Source organism: Rhea pennata, chromosome 11 (assembly GCF_028389875.1).
Source record: "Rhea pennata isolate bPtePen1 chromosome 11, bPtePen1.pri, whole genome shotgun sequence".
In the NCBI taxonomy this organism is placed as follows: domain Eukaryota; kingdom Metazoa; phylum Chordata; class Aves; order Rheiformes; family Rheidae; genus Rhea; species Rhea pennata.
This window is the reverse complement of record NC_084673.1, coordinates 18,994,685-19,018,656: the sequence shown is the minus strand read 5'-3', so window position 1 is coordinate 19,018,656 and position 23,972 is coordinate 18,994,685. Positions and strand designations below refer to the sequence as shown.

At 39.6% G+C, this 23,972-nt stretch overlaps 2 protein-coding genes across 7 annotated transcripts in view; both read right to left on the bottom strand.

Annotated features, from left to right (window-relative positions):
• Nucleotides 1–934: 934 nt before the first annotated feature.
• VBP1 (VHL binding protein 1) lies at nucleotides 935–11,400 on the bottom strand. Of its 2 annotated transcripts, none has more exons than XM_062584877.1 (6): nucleotides 11,279–11,400; nucleotides 6,692–6,816; nucleotides 5,557–5,623; nucleotides 5,003–5,101; nucleotides 3,080–3,218; nucleotides 935–2,155 (listed from the first exon to the last, which is right to left on the bottom strand). In XM_062584877.1, the coding sequence occupies exons 1-6, from the start codon at nucleotides 11,372–11,374 to the stop codon at nucleotides 2,085–2,087; spliced, it is 597 nt and encodes a 198-aa protein (XP_062440861.1). In that variant the 5' UTR covers nucleotides 11,375–11,400; the 3' UTR covers nucleotides 935–2,084. The 2 variants fall into 2 exon arrangements, with proteins under 2 accessions (XP_062440861.1, XP_062440863.1); XM_062584879.1 differs by lacking the exon at nucleotides 11,279–11,400 and adding an exon at nucleotides 7,422–7,909.
• A 1,134-nt stretch (nucleotides 11,401–12,534) lies between these two features.
• Nucleotides 12,535–23,972, bottom strand: part of LOC134145533 (phosphatidylinositol-binding clathrin assembly protein-like) — a 32,740-nt gene continuing 21,302 nt past the window's right edge. Inside the window, exons 12-22 of one of the 5 annotated variants that reach the window (XM_062585107.1) lie at nucleotides 23,689–23,792; nucleotides 22,647–22,793; nucleotides 22,126–22,185; nucleotides 21,926–22,036; nucleotides 20,846–20,962; nucleotides 20,677–20,707; nucleotides 20,031–20,151; nucleotides 18,062–18,085; nucleotides 17,892–17,948; nucleotides 17,427–17,534; nucleotides 12,535–16,765 (exon numbers count right to left, since the gene is read on the bottom strand). In XM_062585107.1, the coding sequence (XP_062441091.1) occupies nucleotides 16,751–16,765; nucleotides 17,427–17,534; nucleotides 17,892–17,948; nucleotides 18,062–18,085; nucleotides 20,031–20,151; nucleotides 20,677–20,707; nucleotides 20,846–20,962; nucleotides 21,926–22,036; nucleotides 22,126–22,185; nucleotides 22,647–22,793; nucleotides 23,689–23,792 (895 nt within the window). In that variant the 3' untranslated portion in view covers nucleotides 12,535–16,750. The remainder of the gene's footprint in view (nucleotides 16,766–17,426; nucleotides 17,535–17,891; nucleotides 17,949–18,061; nucleotides 18,086–20,030; nucleotides 20,152–20,676; nucleotides 20,708–20,845; nucleotides 20,963–21,925; nucleotides 22,037–22,125; nucleotides 22,186–22,646; nucleotides 22,794–23,688; nucleotides 23,793–23,972) is intronic. The other 4 variants (XM_062585108.1, XM_062585109.1, XM_062585110.1 and 1 more) reach the window with 4 other exon arrangements.

Genomic DNA, 23,972 nt, shown 5'->3' with positions numbered 1-23,972 from the left:
GCTCTGGAAAAAAGAAACAAAAAAAACGAAAACAACAACACCCCCCCACCCCTGCAGTTTGGGTAGCCCCTGCTTTAGTCTAGCAGAGCTTTTGCAGATACCTGTTACCTAATAGTACCTTAGCTATTAGATACATTCGTATTTTCTCTGCTAAAATCAAAGACATTGCAACAATAGTATCATCCTCCAGAAGAGGTATGGAAGGGCCAAGCCCAAGCAAAACCTGAAGGGAATTCACAGATGAAAGCACAACCTCTTCCCTAAAGGCCAGAACCCAAGACATACAACTGACATTTTCTCATGAAACTGGCATCATGTAGTAGTGAAAATAACTGAGTAGATGAGCAAGGAAAAAGTTGAGTTACGCAGTAACAACCAAATGATTTTTATCTGAAAGTTTTGAGAAACGCTTTATGCAACAGCAAGTTGATTAAAAAAGCCTAGGGACAGAACTGATGCAAATCCACAGCCTCTGCCATGCTCAGGAACACAGGCTTCTTCTCCTCTCTGGTCAGTCTTACCTGCAGCTCCCTGCTGAAGACGCTACCCATGTGATGCACTTCTTTTCTTCTTCCATCTTTCCTGCTCTTGAATTCAATTGTGAAATTACCACAGATACTTCTTTCATCTTAAATAAGATTTTTTCAAGTACTTACTTGTGACCAGTGCTAAGAATTTACCATTACTTCCATTTCTGCAGCTCTTACTCTTTTACAGCCATAGTGGTGTCAGATCGCTTTGCTTGTATTCACAAATCCAGATGTGCTGACTCATATCCACTGTTTCACTCAAGCCTGTATTCAGCAGCTACACTTTTCCACATCTGCTGCTTCAACCAAGTTTCTTCACCCCTACCCTTAAGGCAGGAAAACATTATACAAGATTATGCACAAGATCAGTGACTTTCCCCTACAAAGAAAGATGCACAAAAAGGTGTTTGCCACAGCTGTTTAGTTTTACTATTTTAATATCATGAAATAAAAGTACAAAAACTTTACAGGTATATTGTTTATTACATGAAGATTGAACAGTTAACATCTGCATTTATTTTGTAGCGAAACCTGTATTCTTAGTCACAGAGTGTGAATACTAGCCATTGACATCACCACTGAGCATTTCATTTTAGAAACTGCAGAGGTAAAAGGCAACAATCTTGCAAGGCTTCATAATAACCAAAGAAATACTCCACCTGTTAACGCCAGAAGAGGTACTTCAGAGAACCATCCATATTTAATACAAGTTTCACCACCTAGTAGGCTGAGAGTGTTAAGACATTTGAACTGGACATCTGTCTAAGGAATCGTACATGGGGGTTTCTTTACAGGCTATCAGCATTTTGGTGTCCTTGTTCAACACATTTGCAAAAATAAGCAGTGTGTGCACATGTATGAAAAAGAACGGGGCGAGATCACCTGCAGTCTCGACATAGCTTCTGCTGTTTACTCCATTCACCATTCTTTTCTGAAGATGAGTCACAAACTGTTGCAGGTAAAGTGCTGAGAGTTCAGTAACAGACAGTTAACTAACCAGTAATTATTAAAATCAAGTTTATCCCAAGTGGATAGATATTCAGGAATGCTTGTAGGGTTATGCTGCCGAAGAAGTAACTGACTGAAACAAAATCCAAGACTTCACTGTGCTTGATCTGCTTACTAAAACATTAGCTGCATGTCTTCCCAGCCCAAGCTGATTACAACTTCATCAGCTGCACATAACAAAGATGAAAGAGTAAACTCTTACATTACATTAACCTGCAGAAGCGTCAGACCCAATTTCATATTTGCACCTCACATTTTGAAACTTTCAGGTAGAAATTTACTAACGACAGACTGATCTCATCAAAATGCTATGTCTTTTGCTAGACTGCTTGGTGTCTTTTCAAATAATTTGTAATTCATGAAGCATGCATGAAACCAAATTCCGAGTTTACAAATAAATAAAATGGTGCTCACCATTGTTTTTATTTTTATATATTTTACCATTTACTGAAATGATTAAAGTAACTCAGTCCCTTAAGAATGAACTTTGGGGGTGTTTAAATAAAAAATATTTGGAAATTGAAACCACATTTAAAATTGCCAAAACTATGCTTTATTTTTGGAAGGGTCTTCCTTGTTTCTTCTCTTTACATCCCAATTATAAACTCTAGCCATATCTGAAGGTACAGAATTAAGGAAACAGCTCATGCATTAAGGAAAAAAGAAAAAAAAAAGGAAAAGCAAGTTATGTAGTTGGCTGCACATAACTCATTTCACGTGTGACAGTCAATAGAAACCAACTGATGAAAGAGCTGTCTTAGTGCAAAACCTTCACACCAGAATACTAATATTTGTTAACAACTGTAGTATCTATACCATTTATTTAACACTCTTAAGGATGATATTACAAAGAAAAGCATTTTTAGTGTTACTTACTGCTATCTTCTGACTTCAACCTGCCTCCTATCAGTCATATTTACCTACTTCAGGCATTCATCCTGCATCACTAGGTATCTTAAATATCAACATTAAAGACTAGTAACTGTGCCTTCATATCCTGGATTATCTAATGCTTCTGTTGCAGGCTGTCCTCATCACTACAATAGTTTAAAAAAGAAAAGACAAACAAACAGAAAAAATCCCTACAGGGGGTTCATGATGCTCTGAAGAAGTTGGAAAAGTTAAGCAACGTATTAGCTAGCACCAGCAGTGCTTATATTGCTTGGAGAACATCGCAGTGGCAGTTGACTCAGGCACTATTACCAACAGCCCAAAAAACAGTATTTTTACTCTCTCTAGAGGCCACTGCACCAGTCCACACCTTCAAGTCATTCCCAGTCCAGGTCTGCAGCCATTTCAGTAGTTTTCACAGGGATACAATTACCGGCACAATCTTTGCCGTATCAAACCCACTCATCCTCAGCCTAGCACTGGAAACAAAATAACCCTGTTTCACTGCTAAAAAAAGTTCCTGGAGTGCTACAGAATTCTAACTAAAGCTAGTTTCAGATAGAAACATGTCTGGAAATTATTAATTACCCATCACATATACTACCTCCCTTGCAAATTAAAACACACACACACAAAGAATAAAAGGATACTGACTTCTGTAGTGGTAAACTGGTCTCTAAGAAAATCAAGGTCTTCCTCTAGGGAATCAAGGTTTCTTGTAGCTGTTGACAAGTTCTTCTCTAACAGAGCCTGAGCTTCATCAATATCATATTCAAGCATCACATTGGCCTAAAAAATAAATATTTTTAAGCTTAGAAAAGCTTTTATTCTTCCATTACAAGAAATAAGCTGTAGCATGGGTATTTCAGCCTGGTTATAACTCATCCGATTAACAGAAGCTTGCCCTGTTAGGCCAAGACTACAAGATTTAGGAAGAGCAAAGCCTGAACTCACTTGAGGCTTCCACCACTTAAGTAACTGAGAGACAAAACCCTCTAGTGACATGAAAAAGCAGCGCTCTCCTCATTGCTAAGCAACATGGGATTTCACTCTCTATAGATTGCATTGAGCCTTTTACGTGTCAGAATCTCATCTTTTTTGAAAAGCAAAAAACCTCCTAACATTTCTTAACAGCATCAAGCGTGAAGTAATTTTTAAAACAATTTTTGCCGCATTCAAGTATAAAATCAGAATCTCCCTATGTGGGACACTGGCAAACTGCCTAATGGCATTAGTTCAAGAAGTTGTTGATAAAATATTATTACAGGTATTCAAAAAAATAAGATGCACATGAGCCCTATCCCATCCTATAGTGGCTTTTATCTACAAATCTTCATTTCTGCAAGGAGCTACCACATGAAGACAGAAACAAGCAGTATCAAGTCAAGATGCAGCAATGAAGCTCTGTCCTGTTCAAGGGCTATGTACTGAACAGAGACACCTACTATTACTACTTAACTAGACACCACTCCAGGGAATACTGTGCAGAGATGGAAGTGTGATAAGCCCCCTTTTTTTTTTTTATTTCCATCTTCCATTTCCATTTTAGATAATGGAAGCTATAGTTTCCCCAGTAGAATGAATACACATAGCCCAACTCACAGACAGACTGTAAGGCACAAGGAGGAAAAAGGGCAGAAGGCAAAGGACACCTAAATATTATAAACTGCTTGTGCTATTTCATGATAGCTTTTCCGTAAGAACCATCAGGAGGATAAACTTCCTCCAACATGTGACAAATCAAGGTTGCAATGCTCCAGAAAAGCCAGTTTGTAAATTCTGCAGCCAGTCTCTTGGAATCGCTTTACTTATGACAGGACAAAAAGTAGGAGGGTTTGGGAGCACCTGCCTAATCAGACAGCATCCTACAGCTGCATTTATCAACAATGCTTTAGTCTTAACCAGAGGTTCTTTTGGCAGCCAGTCACATGGGAACATCAGGGATTTGTAAGTCTCAGAATAAACATTGGTGAGTTGTCTTTACAGCTAAGAAAGCCTCCAAATACGGACTATCCCAACCTGATACCACTTAAGTACTTAGAAATCTGTGTTTCAAGCTCTAATCCCACCAATCTTTAGTAAGAACTCTAAATGCTGGTAAGAGAAAAAGAAAAAAACGCTACAAGGAAGAAAAAAAACAGTATTTCCCAGAACTTAGGTGAAAAGGAGAGTAAAGTGCTAAATGCAAATAACAGATACAGAAAATGGGAAGCTAGTTGCCAAAGCAATTTGTTGTGTTGGACACATAGCAATCCTAAGGAATGGTGGATGGTAATTTGAACCACAGTGTGATAAGAAAAGCATTTATGAATACGTTCTGTGGGAAAAAAATCCAATAAATTACAATTCTCTAAAAGCCTTAGGATTATATAATATACAGGCACCTAATATAGTAGATGAAACCTCTACTAACATTGAAATTGCCTTGTTTGGTTTGCTCCACTACAGGAGAAGCAGACGGGAACAGAATTATACAATGTCTTTGAGGCATACAGAAGAGACAGCAATGAACAGGTTCTTCTGAGCCCATAAGTTATTAAAAATAGTTTCAAAAAGAGCTGCATTTTACTTACCCCCAACCACAAACAAACTTTATCTGTAGGAGGAACTGAAGCTTTGCAGTACAGATTATCTGCCAGTAAAAATCTGGTTTCCATTGGATTTGTAGATTCCTAATGACAAATGATAAAACTTAAAATTGCTATTTTCACTGAAAACTTACATCAGAGACATAAAAATCACAGTAAAGAGCACACTTCTCTGCTTTTTGCCACTGATATTATATTAACTTCTCAGGAATTATACATAATTTTACTTCAATACTCAAATTAGAGTCCAAAGACTAAAACATTTTAAAAATGTAAAAACATTATAGAAATTCTATAAAGAACAGAGACTAAGTCCAAGTTTAGTTGCAATTATACACTATTAAAAGTGAAGTTTCCATTACAAACATTAACTTTTTTTTGAACTAGCTTTCAAAAAGTACTACATACCTTTAAAACAATTCTGTTATTTTTAAAGGCATATTAAGTGTGCTCTCCAAAACATTTCTTGCAATGTGTTCTGTTAGGGTGGAAAGGCAGTTAGCTTTACTCATACTCATTAGAGATTCAAAATAGTTTACCTTTTTCTTCTGCATGTGTTTTAAAATTTCTAATGTCTGTTTAATTTCAGGAATCTGACTTTTTAGCCTGTGAATTAACAACAGTCATAATTTATTATTTTACACAGACACAAAGTTTCCTAAACAAGTGATCAGCTCTATTATATAATCCAATCTGTTTTAAAACTTGACATTCTAACAACTTTCCAGAATTAAAAATAGAAATTTGAAAGATATGGCATGTAAAAACATCTCTTCTACAGCCTCACCTGCCTCTTATAATACTGAAGTTCAGCACAACAAAGAAGCAGAGCAATACATACAACTTTCAAAATGTAACAAACATTTATTAACAGTAACTTATGCCTATTTGCTAAAATGGCATATTTTTGCGTATTTCTGATGTAACAGAGCAGTGGGAAACCTCAGAAGAGATACAAAGACAAACCACAGCACATTAAATAAATAAGTGTGTTTCTTCTGAGGACCACGGACTGCATTAACAAACAGTTTAGTGCTACAAGACTTAGTGATATTAAAACAAAAACTCTCTCCAGAGCCCAGGGCATGGACAACCCTTGCAGCAGATGAGCAGAGATGCTCAGATCCCCACCAGTCTTCCAGGCATCCAGTCACCTATAATCAACCAGGCTCATGTAGCAGAAGCCTCTGAAGACACCAGGTATAAATTATAAGGGATTCTTCCCTATGCAAGGTAGTTTAATCTCAAATAAAACTGTTATTCAAAGGTTTGATTTTGTGTTTAAAAGAAAAGTGTATTTCTTACCTAGCTTCAGATCAAGACTGAAGCTATTGAGGAGAGATGAAATTAGTAAGACAAAAGTTACAGGCTTGATATAAAACCATTTATCAAATTATTCTCTTTTTTCAATCTAATGTGAATAAGAATATAACAGTCTTTTTCACCTTAAAGACTAAGGACCAATTTAAGGACTAATTTATGCAAAAGTTTGCAGTATAGCTATAATCCTCAGGAAGGGGAAAAAAAAGTGAAACAAAGGTTTTCAGAAAAAGTACTGCAAGTATTAGCTCTTCTAACATTTTTTTCGGATATTTAAATAAGATAGATCCTAATCCTATTTTAAAAATAGGCTGTGCTAAATATTTCCCAATTCTGCAAAAAAATATAACTTACCTCCTTTTCTTTTGAGCAAGGTTAAGTTCCATAAATTTATACTTCTGATACTGCTCATCCAACTTCTTAAGAACTACATCTGCTGTCTCATTTCCAGGCTGTTTCATAAAGGAATCTACATCTTCCTTTATTGGGGGGGGAAGAAAAAGACCTTAAAGTTAGAACAGTTTTAGAAATTTCAGATATACTTATGTTATCATCTTACTGCAACTAAGCCCAGAGATTTTATATGTAAATAAACATTTTTTTTCTGGAATAAAGTATCAAATCATTTTCTTTCTTTTCTTAGTTAGCCTTTTTTTTGAGAGAGAGAGAGAATCAAATAATAGATGCAAGGAGTATTTCATAACCATACTTGCTAGTGCTAATTTGTGGTGGTTTCAGCCCTGGGCAATGTTAAATGGCAGCTAACAAGAGATATCCTCAGACCAAATCCAAACTTCAGCTTCCTATCTGTAAAGGAGGGATAATGCTTTTTTTTGTTAATCAGATTATGAGCTATTTAGGATAGACTAATGGAAAAACAAACAAAAAAAACCAAAACAACAAAAAACCCAAAAAACAAAAAACCATGCCCTGATCAAGCATAAGCTATGGCAGAGATAAAGAGAGGTAAAGGTGAGGAGGAAGGTGGCATCTCCCCAGGCTAGCTGTATGCTAGTAAATATATTCCTTCTACAGTCAGCAGAAAGCAATCAAAAATCTTAAGAACAGTTCGAGTCAGTCCTACCATCAACTGGAATTGTAGTCAAAGAGCACGGGCCTGACCAGGCGAGAAAGCTGACTTCAGATTTGCACAAAACAGTTCATCTGCCTGGGGTCGACACTCTCCATCTAGTTAGACCTGTCTGGCTAGGGATCAGTCACAAGTCTCTGGCCTTGACAGCATTTACTCTGTCAGAACTCAAGATCACTGCCCGAGTCTGCTGCAGTAATTCTTTCGTTGGTTGTCCAGACAAACTCTCTTGCTTGTTGAAATCTCTGAACTCTGGAGAATTAAGACTAAAGAAGTGCTTTGAATTTAGATACCACAGTTCTGTAAAATCTGATAAAAGTCAATCACAGGCCTTTTCAGTTCATCGCTTTATGCCTACGTATTTCCATTCCAGTAGTTTTGCATAAGGAAAAAGACTGTAATACGTTAGTAAAATAAGTAAATACATTTAAACTTATAGTTGTTTTCCCTCATAATTTGACCCATAATCTTCCTTGGCTAAGAAAAACTTACTATGCAGTGATCCAATCTGGTAGGAAGTCACCCATCTTTATCTATAAGCCAAACCTGAAATAGATATATGAACGCCATAACAGACATCAGCAGGCATCATGGTCTAGGCAGTATGACAGCGAGAGAGAGCTCATGAGTTTTTATTTCAGACTAATTGCTTAAGGAAAGCCTCAAGCTACCTCACCAAGAACAAAACAAGAAACATTTTTGCCTCCTGATGGAGCCTGTAGTGAAGCGTTAACTGAAAAACTGAAGGTTAGATTCAGGCAAGTACTGCAAAAGCAACGTTGCAGCGTGTGGTGAAATGAAATCTCCTGTGGAGCTATTCTGCTTATATAAATCACCTAAGACAGAAAGCAAAAGCAGTAGGTAACCTGGTGGACAATTACTCACTCCACACCCAGCCCGGCATCCCATCTCTGCACGAGGTAGAGCTTGTCTGTGCAAGATGCACCCAAAAAGGGAGTGCGAGTCCCCTCAAATGAAGATGTGAGTAGATGGATCTTGCCAAAAAAAAAAAAAAAATAAAAATAAAAGGTTCAAACCCCTTCAGGGGACAGAAGTGGCTCCAGGTCCTCTGTATCCTGGTGATCCTCTCCTAACACCCAGCCAAGGAAGGCTTCGGTTTATCACTCAGGTTTCCCAGCTGCAACCGCCAAGCCCTGCGTACCGGACTTCTGGCACGGCTGAGATACAGCCACTGCTCTGAGCTAGAGCACAACAGATTTGTAACACAGCTGGCTACCGCTGCTACTGCCACATCTTGTCTGGCCATCTCTGCTTCACAGTATGTCACAGAGCATCTCAGCTGCAAAAATACCTTATGAGTACCGCTAGGACCTGCCAAAACGCCTCTTTATCTTCTTACAAATAAAACTCACTGGCAAAACACCATTTTTGGATACTCAGACATAACTCAGACTTTACAAACGTCAAGCAAAGTCACATAAAATCTCTCTAAAAGCTGTGAAATACAGTACGACAGCATGTACCCACGCAGCCCTATGTTCACCTTTGGGGTGACGGCCCAGACAAGGAGCCGCAGGCACACACAGTGCTTCTGCAGAGAGCTGTCGTCACCTACGGGCACGCGCAGGGCACACGACACAGGAACACCTTTTCAGCTCGCACCTCCTGTCCTCCAAGTCCCGTGCATGCTACGGAAAGCAGGATAAGCAAGGCATTTTCTTTGGAAACATCTGGACCACAGCTCAAAGGAAAATAGAGCTGAAGGTCTGTTCTTTAAAATCCAGTGAAACGCTTTGTCAGTGTTTAACGTCACTTGAAATCCAGAGGGAGACAAGAATACACAGGACAGCTTTAGCTTTACCAAAGCCTACGACAAGGCATCGTCATAAACTCTTTGAAGAGCATCTGCTGAATCAAGATAGTTCAAGAAAACAAAACTCAGAGTAAGAACACCCACATAGCACATGGTAGTGGGAACCAAAGTAGTAATCAGTAATTCCTAATCAGCACAGTGACATATAATTTTCTTAAGTGTTTTGGATTTCTAAAAAAAAAATTTCTAAAGAAATAACGTATTAGTGTTTCAAAGTGTTTTTTTTAATACTATCTCTACTTTCTAGTGCAGAGTATCCTTGAAAATTTCTTAGCACATACTTATTTTGAATAAAAAGTCTATTTTAATATCTACAACACCTAAAATCAGCTTACTGTTACCAGGTACTCTAAAACCAGCACAAAGGATCTCTTCTGCAGATCTATTTGATTAGAACATCACTCAAATCAAGAATAATAATTAAGAAGCTCTCACAAGTTTTAAATCCAGACATAAGGTTATGAAGAATTAAAACAGAAGCAGAGAGCTAAGCTCCTACCCCCAGGACTCTTCCGGGTGGCGTGGCACCGCCTGCGAGAAACTTCAGACAGAAGTGTCAAAAGGAACAACCTGGAATCAAACATGGTGCCACCAGCAGCTCCAGCAGGAAGGGGCTGGGTCTGACAAACGCCCTCCGAGTGTTTGCGGAGGCCCCTTACGTTTTTATCTCCTGCTCCCTGCCAGGGCCAGCACCTCCGCTGCAGAGCGGGCACAAGCCACCAGCGCTGCTCCACCAAGGGGCCCAGGGCAGCTGAGGCTGCAGGCAGCCTTTCCTCTCGGGCAGCGCTACACTACTCTCCGTAACGGAGCGATAAGTTAGACGCTGGCAGTAACGGCTTTACCTCTCAGTAAGATTTCCCAAACCTCGTCCTTCAAGTATCTAATGCTTGCTGAAGAATCTTAAAGAATACAAACATTTGGAAGCATTGAAAACACGCGTAATGTACCCATTTGCTCATGACCATGGCCGGTGCTTGCTGAGTAACAACGCAATGTAAGTCACACACCAGCTTGCTCTCTGTAAGAGGTGCCAAACCTGATCAGTCCAGACAGTTCAGGTAAAGAGGTCAAGAAAGATCTTGCAAAAATGGATTTTCAAAACCTAAGAAAACTCAGGAGTAAAGGAGCAAGACAAACACAACGTTCAGGGTAGGCATCAGACAGCGTAACATGAAACCAAGAGGAGCCAGGTCCTTCGATGCACACGGGGTGTGCCCATGCACGCGCCTAAACCCTTCTGCTTTAAACCAGCCCGTGCGCATCAAGGGGAAAGTTAACCTTCAGCGATTTAATGCAGCATTTGTGCTGCAAGAAGAAAACACCTCCAGACACCCAAAAGACGATCCCTGCTTCCTGGTAAAACTACGTACAGCAGCAATCAAGACTGCATGCAAAGAGCTTGCTTGTAGCAGAGACTGACCAAAACATAATTCTGATGTTACGTCAGTGCAGGAATTGACATAATTCTGCTTTTTCTTTTTCAACAGTCAGTAAGATTATTACGTGCTGCTTAATTCAGCTTATAAGCTGGATAAACACGACCGTTAGTTTTGAAGAAATCGGGGAGCCTCGCTGGACACCGCGGTCACTTCTGCAGCGTGCTCCTGCCCGCGCACCCGCAGGTACGCTGCGGGACGAGCGTGAGGAGCACCAGGTCTGGCGCTAAGTGAGGCGGCGGAAGCGGCGCCGCTCTCCGCGCGGGGAGGCGGCCACGAGGAACCGCGATTTCACCCGCGCAGCACGGCGCTCAGCCGCAACACGCCTCGAAGGACGCAGCCAGCGAGGCAGGACGGCAGCGTGTAAAACGGGGCCTCGAGCTCGCTGCGAGACTGCGCGGTCTGATCAGACTGCGCGGGAGCAGCGGCCCCGGGCCCCTCCCGGCCGCCGCCCCGCGCCGCTTCAAACGCACCGGCCGCCACAGCGGCCGCGCCAGGCCAGGCCGCGCCGCGGTGCCGCCCGCCGGGGCCGGGCCCGCCCGCCCGCCGCAGCGCCCGCCCCGCCCCGGCGCGGCGCTCACCACGAAGACGGCCTCGGGGATGCCGAGGGGGCCGCGCTTGCCGCCCGCCGCCGCCGCCTCGCCGCACCCCGCCTCGCTGCCGCTGGTCGCCGCCATCTTGGGGAACCGACGCTGCGTGCGCGGCCCTCGCCGGGACGCCGCGGCCGCGCGTCATCACGTCGGCGCCAGGCCCGCCTCCTCCGCGCGGCTATTGGCTGTTCGGCGTTGAGCGATGGGCCGGCGGCGAGGCGCGTGGGCAGGGCTGAGCGGGCGGCAGAGGAGAGGCGGCGGCCGCCGCTATTGGAGGGCTGCGGGAGGGGGCGGGGCCTCTCGGCCGCCTGCGTCGCGGGGGCAGCGCGAGCAGCAGCTCACCCCGCCCGCGCGCAGCGCTGCCGCCGCCGCACCGCTCCCTCCCGCCGCTCCGCAGCGCTCCGAGCGGCGCCGGCTCGCGCAGCAGCTGCCAGCGGCGCAGCAGGCACGAAGCCTCCCGCGAGCCGAAGGGTCGCGCGTCGAGTCCGTGAACTCAGCAGCGCGGCAGCTTAGTGCTTTATCAGCGACACAGAGCTTTCGCTGGAACAGCAGCGGCTGGCAGTGACACAGCAAGAATGCGCTGTTAAACGTTTCAAGCTCCTAACTGAAAGCAAGTCTCTACCCCTACGGGAATCACAAATGCAGCTACTACAAGCACCGATTCTCAAAGCTTTCACTGTAGAAGCCAGCACCTGCAGGACAGAGGTCGCACTAGCACACCTCTGCCAGGCCCCAGGAGCTCAGCTGGAACACGGGTTAAGCAATGATTTTGCCTTCAGGCAAGCTGCAGCCACGCTAACGCACTAAAACACCGCCAAGCCACAGACACACACTTAGTTGAGGCCGCTTACACGCTGCGCCTGTGATTTGTGACCGAGTACAAGGTTAGGAGAAAGCCAAGTATCTCCCCTCCGCCGCCTGAAGCCAGTTTGCCACCTGGCTGCGGGGGAAGCGCTTTCCCTTGGAGCTCACACCTACTGAGGCAACCTCGCCACTCCCAAACTGAGCCCGTCTCTCCAACTGCCCTGCACAGGGAAAAACACGCTGCTGCTTCTTAAACAGAAGCTGAAATAGTTCACCAACTGATCAAGGCCAGCCGCCGTGACAGCTTCAGCAAGGCACGACACTCTTCTGCACTTGCATGCAGTACGGTAAGAAACAGCACACGAGCACCCAACGCAGCTGCTGTGATCAGTACTACAGCAAGTTTTCTGAGAAGACATGGAAGAACGACCACACACGCCCTGCATGTGCCAAAGTTTATTTATTTTTTCAAAACCTCTTTCATCAATTGACTGAGTATGAGCAACAGCCTTAAAAAAAAAAAAAAAAACAGTTTGTATATTAACAAATTGTGAAGTTAAAATGTCAACACAACCAGTCTTGTGCTTAGGCCTTTTTTTTTCCCCTCCTCCATAGGATGTAAACACTCAAATTTTTTCAGTTTGTGGCTAGATTTTTCATGCATTCTATATTCTTATAAAATGAAGGAGCTCATGTAAAGGAACAGCCACACAAGAATAAACCTGTAAAACAGCTTGAACAACTTAAGTTTTAGTAGCCCCTTTTAAATAAATATCCAATAAAGGCACAAACCTGTTCTGAGGAGAAAATGTAACATACAAAACAAGAACTATTAAATAAATAATGTGTGGGTTGGGGTGGGGGAAATCAGTTCCAGCACCTATTTTTGTAATTGTTCCAAGACGAGATTCCAGCCAAACATTCAGTAAAGGATTAAACCTAATCACAAGGCTATACACATTTCAGATATACTGAAAGATCTGATGTTACAATTTGTGTAGTAACTGTACCAGTTACTACAATCTCTTTAAATAAATGCTCAAGAGAATCTGCATAAAGTAATGATGCAGTAATATACTTAATGACAGATCAAATACATCTTCAGAGTAATAGCAACATAGTTTTTCTATATTCCTAGCTACCAGTAAATGTATAAATGGTAAGATGTAGTTTCCATTGCTCAAAAATATAATCTTTAAAATGGAAATAAACGATTGATACACAGTGCCTTTCTATGTTGTCCTTACAATACAAACTACTCAAAACAAAATTTTTCCCTTTTATGTACAAATTAAGCACTGATCCACAGTGCATACTATTCTAATTATAACCCCACCCTCCCTGCCACACATCGAAAAACCCAGATGTGGATACACCCTGTATTCAATCTTGTAGTCAGAAGTTACTCAATGTTTTACAAAAGTCCATTTGTTATTTTTACCTACAAGTATTCCACCACTATGTGCACAGAACTGAGATTTCTCTAGTACATAATTTATCTGAAATTAAAAAAGGTAAATTCAATAACTTCTTGGAGGCAAAGTCAAACTATATCTAAAGAACATTAGAAAACCCTAGTTATTCAAGAAGTACACTTTCAAGTCCAGTAGGCCTAACACCATCATCCTTCCCAAATTCCCCCAAAGGCTGATCTTGTTGCATATCCCAGAGACAGCCCCCCGCAGCAGCGTTAAATCCCTGCGTTAGGCTTGAACGACCCCCTAGAGTTCAATAGTGCAAAGCGCACAGCATTCTGCAAGTCCTCCTCCATGCTCCCATCTTGGTTACCGGCTTTCTGGAGCGTTCAGAGCAGGATCCCGACCGAAGCAGGTCGTGAACAAAGTCACGGGTACACACAGCGCTTCCCCCTTTCACTTATCACAGTTATTTGCAACTGTTGCGAGTTATTACAGTTACCCTCCAGAACCACCTTTGTCTACAATGCGTTTTTTTGGAGAACAAATTCTGAGCCGTAAGAGCCTTGACATCATCCTAAGTCCTTGCATTTACTTCTAAGCATATGAACTATGTTGTGGTTTAAAACATAGTACTTGTCCATTTTGCGCATTCCAACAGGTCCACAAGGAAGAGGTGGAGAAAAAGCAGTTCTGCACGCTCCCACGAGGACAGAAGTGTGCTACGCAACCTTCGCTTCACAAGGATAAATCTGTAAGAGCTGTGTTTTAACGTGTCAAACATTCTGAATGAGACTAAGGATAAGATAATTTATAGAGTCATTAGGACATACTTTGTGGCTGTTTCTCCTTTTTTTAAATACTAAAGTAAATTGGTATCAGACAGCTTTGCTACAAGAAAGCATGCTAAAGAACTATTTAAAAGAATCCAGAGCAAATTGGAAGTTTTACTAGTGCAAACAGTACTCAGGTCTAAATCCATTTCTGAGTGAAGTACATTCCAGATCTTTACAATGCACTGCAAAAAAGTTATAATGAATATATAATGCTTGCCAGGTACCTGTTTGCATATTTTATTAAAAATAACTGATCATGGCATATACAATCCAGTATGGAAAAAAAAACCTGATAGTTCACCGTGCCAGACACTGCCTGGTCATAACGATCTCGGCTATGACATTGATGCTCGGATACTTACTACTGTATGTACTGGTCTAATTTGAATTCAAGGCTCCTCAATGCAGAATAGAGGAATGGAATTAACTATTTCTTATACAAACAACACCCTCCACCCCATCCCGGACCAATGACCCATTCCGAATGGGATCTATTCCCTTACCACAATGAGGGCAGCTACAGGCATCAGAAAATTCATTAGCTTAAAATGGTACAATTGCTCAACCCAGGAAAGGTGGATTAAAGCTTGGAGCCCTTTATAACTTAAGTTTAAATGTTAAATTGCTGTATATCAGTCCAATTCTTCATCAGCACACATTCAGAGTCTCAGGAGTTTAAAATTTCTGCAAGGTTAAATTTCCCCAAAGGTTAGCGGTTATCAGTTCCAGGGGTTGGGTTTAACTGTTTTGCTTGACAAAAGTATTTCTGCAGCATTAAGAAATACTACTTCTGTACTCTATGGAAAAAAAATTAAACATTTTGAAAATGAGAGGCTTGCTTCTACTGTATTTTGGAAGTTCTCTACAGGACAATTTGACAAGATTTTCAAGGCCTACTTACATTTATGGTGAGATTCAGAGATACTTTTGCAAATATAGTGTCCAAGAGATAAAAGCCATATTAATCTGGAGGTCCATAACAGTAGAAACTCTTTCTTTTTGAAAAACCCAACTTTAATATTAATCATCGGTAGAAGCCACATTACAGGAGAGCTCTTCATTGTGTTCTGCCAAACTTCTGGAGAAAGGGTTGTTTCTAACTTCATTTAAGTGCTATCACATTTTATTGGGCATTTAAAGATACAAGTTAAGGCATTTTCATAGCCAACCTAAATTTTGGAAGAAGATTGTTAAATACAAAAGACACATCAAAAGCCTGTGTATCTAACCCGTCAGCGATAGCATGCCTCACAGACCAGTTGATTCACAAGATTCTCCTCTCAAAACAAGTCTGGACTTCTTCTTACAGCATTAAGATCTTAAAAATACTACAGAAGGAAGAAAAATTACTGCAGCATTAAAGAAAACGTTATTTAAAAGTTTGCACATATTTACACATTTAAAATAATTACTTCTGTATGGTTTACAAGTAGGTTCTTGTTTCAGAAAAGAAGCACAAGCTGTTCTCTATGGCTGGGACTATTTTAATATAGTTACCAGTTTTGAAGTGTCAACACTACTGCAAGATTTGCTTTTATTGAACTGATGAACTGAACTTTAAAAAAAAAAGAAAGTTATATCTCTTACCTCTTTTGCAGTTAGCAACAAGATTTTCTAATTGCTCCAATTTGCTGCTGTTGGGGTATACACTTTCGCTGTAACAAAAACTACATACTTCTTTCCCTACTCTGAGGCAAGAGCTTTAGCCAATGTCAGAACCTGGCCCTTTCAACTAGCCATGTAACACTGACATTATGCCAACGGAGCAATTTATTATTTTCATTATATATATATATATATATATATATATAAAATATACATATATTTCTTGTTGATTCACAGCATTTAAAACTCACATTATAGAGTTTATGAATTATTATAAGCTATGCTAATGTGAAAAAGCTGTCTGATTTCATTCAATATTGGCCTTATGATAATGCAAGCATTACTCTATCAGAGTATTTATTAGAGCATATGAAAGTTTTATTGCTCAACTTCATTTGAGTTGTGTCTTGGTAAAAACAGCCACAGAATTTATGGAGAAAATAAATAGGATTTATGACATTCTCAGTTAACTTCCTTCAGGCAATCCACTGATGAATAAGATTGCAAAGCAATCATATAACCCTCTTCTCAGAAGGTGCAAGTTGGATTCTCATCTTCAAAGCTGAGTTGACCTCAAAGATTAGTTTCCTACTGAAGTCTAAAAACCAGTGAACAAACATGATTTCATACCACAATGACTGTTATAAACAAGAATCTCTAAAGCATTGCAATTCAAATTAGTATTACATTATACAGGGGAGAAACAGTTGCCCTGTTCAAGAATACATCATGGGAAGAATGAAATTCAGTCTTTTCTTTTTACCAGTATTTGGTTGTTTGCACATCTTGCTGCTTTGGCGGCTTTACATAAACTGTATCTGTAAAGTAGAGATTACATATTGTTAATGCCACTTTCATAACATGTTTTCTCAGTGTTTCAGAGGTATGTATCTACACAAGTGCCTTGTTATCTGTAAGTTGGGACTATGTGTTTCATCATTTAAAAGAAAAAACCACCTCGAAACAAAGTGGAACTTCCCTCCCCCCAGTATCTCAAAGAACATTAACAACAACGTATCTAGACGTATCTGGGTGACAGAGGCACACAACTCCTTTCACTTGAACAGTCTCCTGTCCATATCTTTCTTTACTTCATAGCTCAACCCCATCCTCCAGAAACCTTTCACTACTGCCATAGTCAGTATGATTGAACCAAGTATCCAGATAATGAATCTGGAACTTAAGACTTCCTATGACATCCTCCACTCCCTTTTTCTTAACACCGTCACAGTGAGAAGCTAGCCATTATTTTTCTGATCCGTTGCTCTCCATTTGTACTTTCTTCCTCACTTCCTATGGCTGCATGCTTTCATCTGTATATTCCTTCTCACCTGCAAAAGCCTGCTGCCCCTGACTGAGGAACCCCTCACTTTCTCAGAGGCAGAAATAGATGTTAATAGCCAATCACAAGACAAGATATTTGGTTTCTTTACTAAGACTGAAGTTTCAATGAGTCCAAGATTGAAGAGAACATTTCACCTGAGTTCCAGAAACAGGTGCAAAAGGGTTTGTTGACCTTAAACCAGGTTGTGTATACATCATTGACTGGGGTGCCATCAAAGGAGCAGCTCCAATCTGAGGAGGTACCTACAAGAAAAAGGGAAACAGATGACAGACAAGTAGTACAGACAAATCCACTTGATTCTAGAAGCTAAGTTTTTTCCCCATTATAAGCACAGTAAAAACAAAAACATGGATACACACACAGTTAGTTAAGTCACGGCTGTTTAGAAAACTTGCTGTATAAAGTTTAGAATAATGTCTTCCAATGAACGAAGTGAAAAAGCTATCCAATTTCACACAGTATCAACCTCATGAAACAATACACAAGCTGCAGGACAAATCAAACAATAATGCTTGTCATGACATCCACTGAAGTGCGCAAAAAAAAAAAAAAAAAAAAAAAGAAAAAATTAAAGAGTATGAAACAGGCAAGTTCCTTACCATTCCATATAGAGGCACTTGAGGTGTGGTCACTGGGTATGCAATAGGAGCAGGTACCTTCAATCAAAAAAATTTTGAGGTCTCAGATAAGCTCATGCATACTAGTAACTCGCACGAAACAGTACAAAGTATTTTTTTTTAAACACTCAATTTACAAGAAATTGACTTACATATCCAGGATAATGTACTCCATTCTGGCAGGGCAAAAGGAGTAAGCACAGAAAGTTATTTAAGAGGTCAAACTGAAATTCTAACCAAAAGATGGACTAAAATCCAGTACCAAAACTACCTACAACTATGCTAAAGCCACTGATTAGAAAAATTCAAGCAGAGGAAAAAAGGTACATGGACAGTAACATCAGCAATTGAACCTGGTAACTTTGGTAGGCTCCCTGATGAGATTTACAGCAAAAATAGAACTTTTACTAAATTTGCACACATTTTGAGTGTATTGCTTGCATAAACATTTGGGTGAGAAGCTTTTTGGAAGGCATGCAACAGTCCTCCTTCCTCCTATTATGTGCAATAAATGTATAGAAAAACAAGGAAGCCAGTGACCAGTCAGCCCAAAAAACAAATAGCAATGAATGTTCAGTCAGCCAAAATATTGCTAACACACTAAACTTAATTCTGATGCCTGCAATATATCACAATACAAAGAACAAGAAACAAAAAACACTTTAACCGAGGTTATGGGTTAACTTACATCAAGTTATGTTTTTAGCCACAATGATGCATACACTTCATATTGCCATGCAATTAAGTAGTGCTCATTAATTATATTTAGAAAAACCTGAAGTGCTAGTTAGAATACTTCACTATGAAAGATTATATGTGAGGCTGAGGATTACTACAGTCCCTGAATGCCACAGACCAAGTCAGGACACTTAGGCCATTCCAGCAGCTGGGGCATCAATTTCAAAAGATAGCTCATAGCTAAGGCAGTTCTTTGGCCAGTAATTGTTAGACTTTCTGGCGGGTAAGTGAGCTGATATATGGCATAAAGCACTCAAAACATAAGCTTAAACCAGAAGGCATAAGAATGCATGAAAGAAAAAACCCACCACACAATCCAAACATACAGTAGCTAATATGTGTTACGGTGCCCTAAATCCGATCTTCCGAAGACCAGAACACATCAGCACTCTAACATAACATGTTCTAAACACCAAGAGGGGACAGAAAGATTTTTATGGTCTCAAAAATCTCATGGACAAATTATAACCTGAAATCATACAAGTACTATGCAAGTAAGATATTCTCTAATCTGAATCTTTTTATTTCTGTTTCAAGTTCAAATCTGGATTTAATAGTCTATTTAGTTTTGTGAATTTTGACTGAGCATACCCATATAAGCTAAAAGAAAAAAGATCTAGGACAAAACTACTTGCAGTGGCAATAAAGTCAGACAGCAGTCCAAAACTCACAGCAAATACTGCAATTACTATAGTCGTACATAAAGCTGAAGTAAACATTCTGAAATACAGCTGCCTTGGAGGGAAGTAGAAGTGACTGGTATTTGTAGAAATATCAGAATAGAAAATACTGGAAAAAAAAACTCTTAAAAACATAGCACAAGACTCAGTTGCCTACAAATACTGCTCCAGAAAACCAACATTCTGCAAATTAATTAATTTTATCATTTACACTATAACTGTTCAAAAGTGTGATGAAGATGCTCTTAAGCACAATCAGAAATTCTAAAGTGCTACCTGAATTATTAATTAAGGTGCCTTGAAGGAGTTAAGATGCAGTAGCTTTTCAGGTACTGAATAGAAGAGGGAACAAAATCCAAAAGGAACAGTATTTATTTGGCCTTGAAACAGGTTCTTAAGATTCTTAAAGGTGCATCTTTGCATTGGAAGGGGAAGGATGGTCAGGTTTTTTTTCAATTAAAACAATCAGGGAAAGAAAACTCAGGAGTTTAGAACTGTCACAAGTGAAAGGCTACTTCCTTTCCTGTGAGAGGAAATAAAGTATACTAATATCTCCATCTCATTCAGTTCGTGAAGTGGTCTTACAGGCAAGTTTTTCCTCAATCTTGTCCAATGCAACCTTTGCTATTCCTACTAAATTAATTCATGAAGGGAAAAAGGCATTTGCTAGTAAGAAGTATGATTTAAATGGCACAGAAGTTACCATATGTGGAATAGTGGGTAAGGGAGTAGGGTTCCATGTAGTTGATGTGCTTGTTTTTGCTTGCCAGTTTGTTCCACCAGTAAGTTTTTTCTCTGTAGGCTGGGTCCACTGCATATCTGATCTAGAACGAAACCATAATATTAGATTTCAAATTAGGACCAGCAGGTAAATAGTAACAACAATATACTGAAAAAACAGGAAAAAAAAACACGCTTTGTAACAGATGTAGGCAGCTGAAATCTACAGGTGGTAGAAATACTCAAGATTTAACTTCAGTAACTGCTTGTATCTGCACTCTAGCGAGCATTGAGTTCTAGGGCTCTGTTTTTTATTAAAAGAAAACTCGCTATCACTCACTGCACTATACAGTACAACGACTTAAGAGTTTTTATAAAAGACATTTTTATGGCTGCTCACAGAAATATTTAAATAATACTGCAACTGCAAGACAAAAGCATACTATGTCACTTACTATGTTTGCCTGTGTTATAACAACGGCCCATATTAACTCATTGTCTTAACACCGTTCTTGATAGCAGATTACTTTCCAGAGCTGAGAATCTTGCTATGTCAGTGCCAGCAAAATGTACCACAGATTATCAGTCTTACCAGTCATACATGAGTATTAAATACATATATCACTTACTTTTTGGATGGAGTTCCTCCAAAGCCAAGATCTGGGAGGGGGGAGAAGGGGGAAGAAACAAATTCTCATATAAAAATCACTGAATATATTTAGGTTGGGGGGGGGGGGAGTGGAAAATCTTGTTTTGAGTAGCAAATAGGAAAACATACTTTTAAAGTTTCATACTTACTCCCCACAAGATTAGCAAGTGAAGAATCAAGATCATTTGCCAGAATTTTTCCACTTTGCTGACTGGCTACAGCAGTTCTTTGACTTTGTGGTGGTACTGTGGGTTGCAATACATCATCTAGAAGAGTAAAAGCTAAACCAAGACATAAAAGCAAGAACATAAAGAAAATAACTGTTACCAAAACAGTTAAAATGCATTTATTGAAAGAAATCCAGAAGTCACGGAGGCATCTTCCTTATACAACACTATCAGTAGGGCTTTTTTTTTTTTTTTTTTTTTGGGGGGGGGGGGGGGGGGGGGGGAGGGAATATTTATATGTGGAAGATCAACATGCCAGAAGTGTTTAAGGCTTAGGTACAAGCATAGTTGAACCTCTCATTCTTTCTGGAATATTATATTCTAGTGCACTGTCCAATTTTACTTCAACAGTAACTGGTAGTATTTTTAAATTAAGCTAAATCCCTCCTAAAACTCAGGGGAAAAAAGTATAATTTCTTATAAGAAATATAGCCATGGTTTCACAGTAATACTAATATCTTCAATGTACACAAGAATTCCTTTGTTATACATTCACAAGAACTTTGATGCAAAATAGTATCAACCAGCAGAGTGATAACTAAATTATTCTTTATGTAAAGCATACAAATAAAATGCAAACAAAAAACATGCAAAGTTACACTTTGCTTACTTAAGTGTAAGTACAATGCCTCTCAACAAACTCTGGGGAACTTATTATCACATTATCAAGAGAAAACACTGAAGTCATAAGCACTAGAAGTAAAACACAATCTTACCCATTAACAAAAATCCGATGGGCCACATTTGAGGTTTATTCCCCCCCAAAAAAAAGAGAGAGAGAGAGAGAGAGAGAGAGAGTTATTACACAGTGTAAGATTACTCAGAGCAAATTTTAAACCAAACAACTACAATTGAACTGATTGTCTATTATCTTATCAGTCCTATGTTATTCAGCTTGCAAATGGGCTAAGTTACTAATTTCTGCATTGTAATGGCAGTTATGTTAAACTTCAGGCAAAAGTAGCCTGCAGGAGGCAAGTCATTTTAAGGTATTTTTTTTACCACTAGTAGTCCTGTACTCTTGTGCAGTAGATTTTCCTCCAAAAACAGCATCAAAGTCTGCATTAATTGCTGAAGAGGTGGTACTTGGAGGAGCTGAATGAAGAGGAAACCCTAAACAAGAAATTCAGAATAAATCAGGTACACCCACTGAATAGATACCACTCACTACAGTGAAACTAGAATATTAAAAATCAAATTACCATCAACAGTCAGAGGATGATACACAGAGGTATATGCAGGTTTATGACCACTAAAATCATCTTCATGAAAAAAGGGAAGAAAATAAGATCAGATTAAGAGAGAAAAGGAAGAGAAAAATCCAAAAGAGTCTGCAACTATAAAAATTTTTTAGGAATAAAGAAATTTTTTTTTCAGCCAATTTGAAAAGTATTAGTTAACTCTAGTTAACTCCTGCATTGCCTGTCACTGCAAAAAGTTCCAGTTTAACAGAAATCAGCAAAAACTCTAGCTGAGAAACAAGTCTTAGGATGCCTAGCTTGGACAAGCTGAACAAGATAATGGATTCTTTCAACTCTAGAAATAAAACTTTAGCAAAAAAATGGTTTTGTTAATACTTCAGGAATTATTATACTATTTCCACTTGCTAACAAAAATTGAAGATTGGCTCAAACCACAAAAAGACTATACAACACAGTTGATTAGTAGTATTATCTCCAGTTGGAAAGAAATTAGGTTTTTTTTTTTTTGTTTTTGTTTTTACCACTGAACAGTTCCACTGTTTGTTTGGAGGAAAAGGTAGAACTGATGAAAGGGGTGGTAGATTTTACAGCTTCTTCAACTGGCTTCATGTCAAAGATGTCCAGATGAGGTGGAGAACCAACACAACCGTTTGAGGACGAGAAAGGACCTTTCAGACGCAGTAGAAGTAAAGAAAAGAAAACACACAATACAAATAGCAGAGAAGAAAAATAGACTGAAATGACTGTACATAAGAATTCTAGAAGTAGTAGATTTTTCATCTACTGACTAGCCCTGTTAAGATACAGATTCTTAGTTTCAGATGAAAAATGTCTAACAGTTTTCTGTTTAGGGAAAATAGAATTTTAATACAGCCATTAGGTAGGAAGGGGAGAAGAACAGAATGCTTATCAACAAAAAGAATAGTCAAGGACTATTTTTTAGGCTTCAGGAATATGCCTTTTAAATAGCACTTAAGCATACTGGATCCACCTATACTAACTACACTAACACTTGTAACAGCGTTACCTTTGCCTTATTTCAGTTTGACGTGTATTTTTTTTATGCTTATCATGATTGTTTTTTGAAGGAATTGGCGAAGGTATAAAAAACAGGAACAGCAGCTTTGCAATAGGCATCCTGAAGTTATGAATACCTTTTTAATGAAGAATGCATTACATTTCTTATTGAAAGGAAATACTAGTACAGCATCTTCTCAGTTACATCTGCTTCATTCCTATTTCTCAGCATATTTGGACTTTCATTACTGGATACAATTAGTCTTCCCCTCCCTTTTGTTGAGTACCTCCTTCATTCCATCCACTGCACATTGTCATTACTATAACGCATTTTTAAAAATACATAAAATCTCTGGAAGAGTTTGCCAGAGCTTTCAGATGACTCGTTTTATACTCTATCGAGGATAGAGGTATTTGGGTGCAGAGGAATTAAGGTTTAAGCTATAGATTCAGTTAAGCACAAACCTGTGCTTTATCATGAGATAATACTCCTGTATTTTAATTACACCCATTATTTAGACAGTAAAATCAATAGTATCTGCTTACCTCCCCATGCATTGCTTGCTGATGTTGCTATAGCTGGAGTACTCTGTACAGTTGGAACAAATGCAGGCTGAAGATCAAAAAGATCACTAGAAAGGTTGGGCATGCTGAGGAGGAACAGAGGAGGGGGAAGGTGAAGATACATAAAAGGCATTACAGTCTCATGCTATACACAGACTCGTACCAACCTCACTTTTTTCTTTTGACTATGAGCCAGTCAAGAATACTGGTATACAACAAGACCAGGTAATTAAGCACTTCTTATTGTGGAACACTACCAAAACTCA

Excerpts from the sequence above, each read along its gene's own strand:
- VBP1 (XM_062584877.1), bottom strand. The coding sequence starts at position 11,374 with ATGGCGGCGACCAGCGGCAGCGAGGCGGGGTGCGGCGAGGCGGCGGCG. Across the intron at positions 5,102-5,556 it reads AACACATGCAGAAGAAAAAG|GAATCTACAAATCCAATGGA; the intron begins GTAAACTATTTT and ends ATTTGTCATTAG. Across the intron at positions 3,219-5,002 it reads AAGTTTGTTTGTGGTTGGGG|GCCAATGTGATGCTTGAATA; the intron begins GTAAGTAAAATG and ends TTTATTTTTTAG.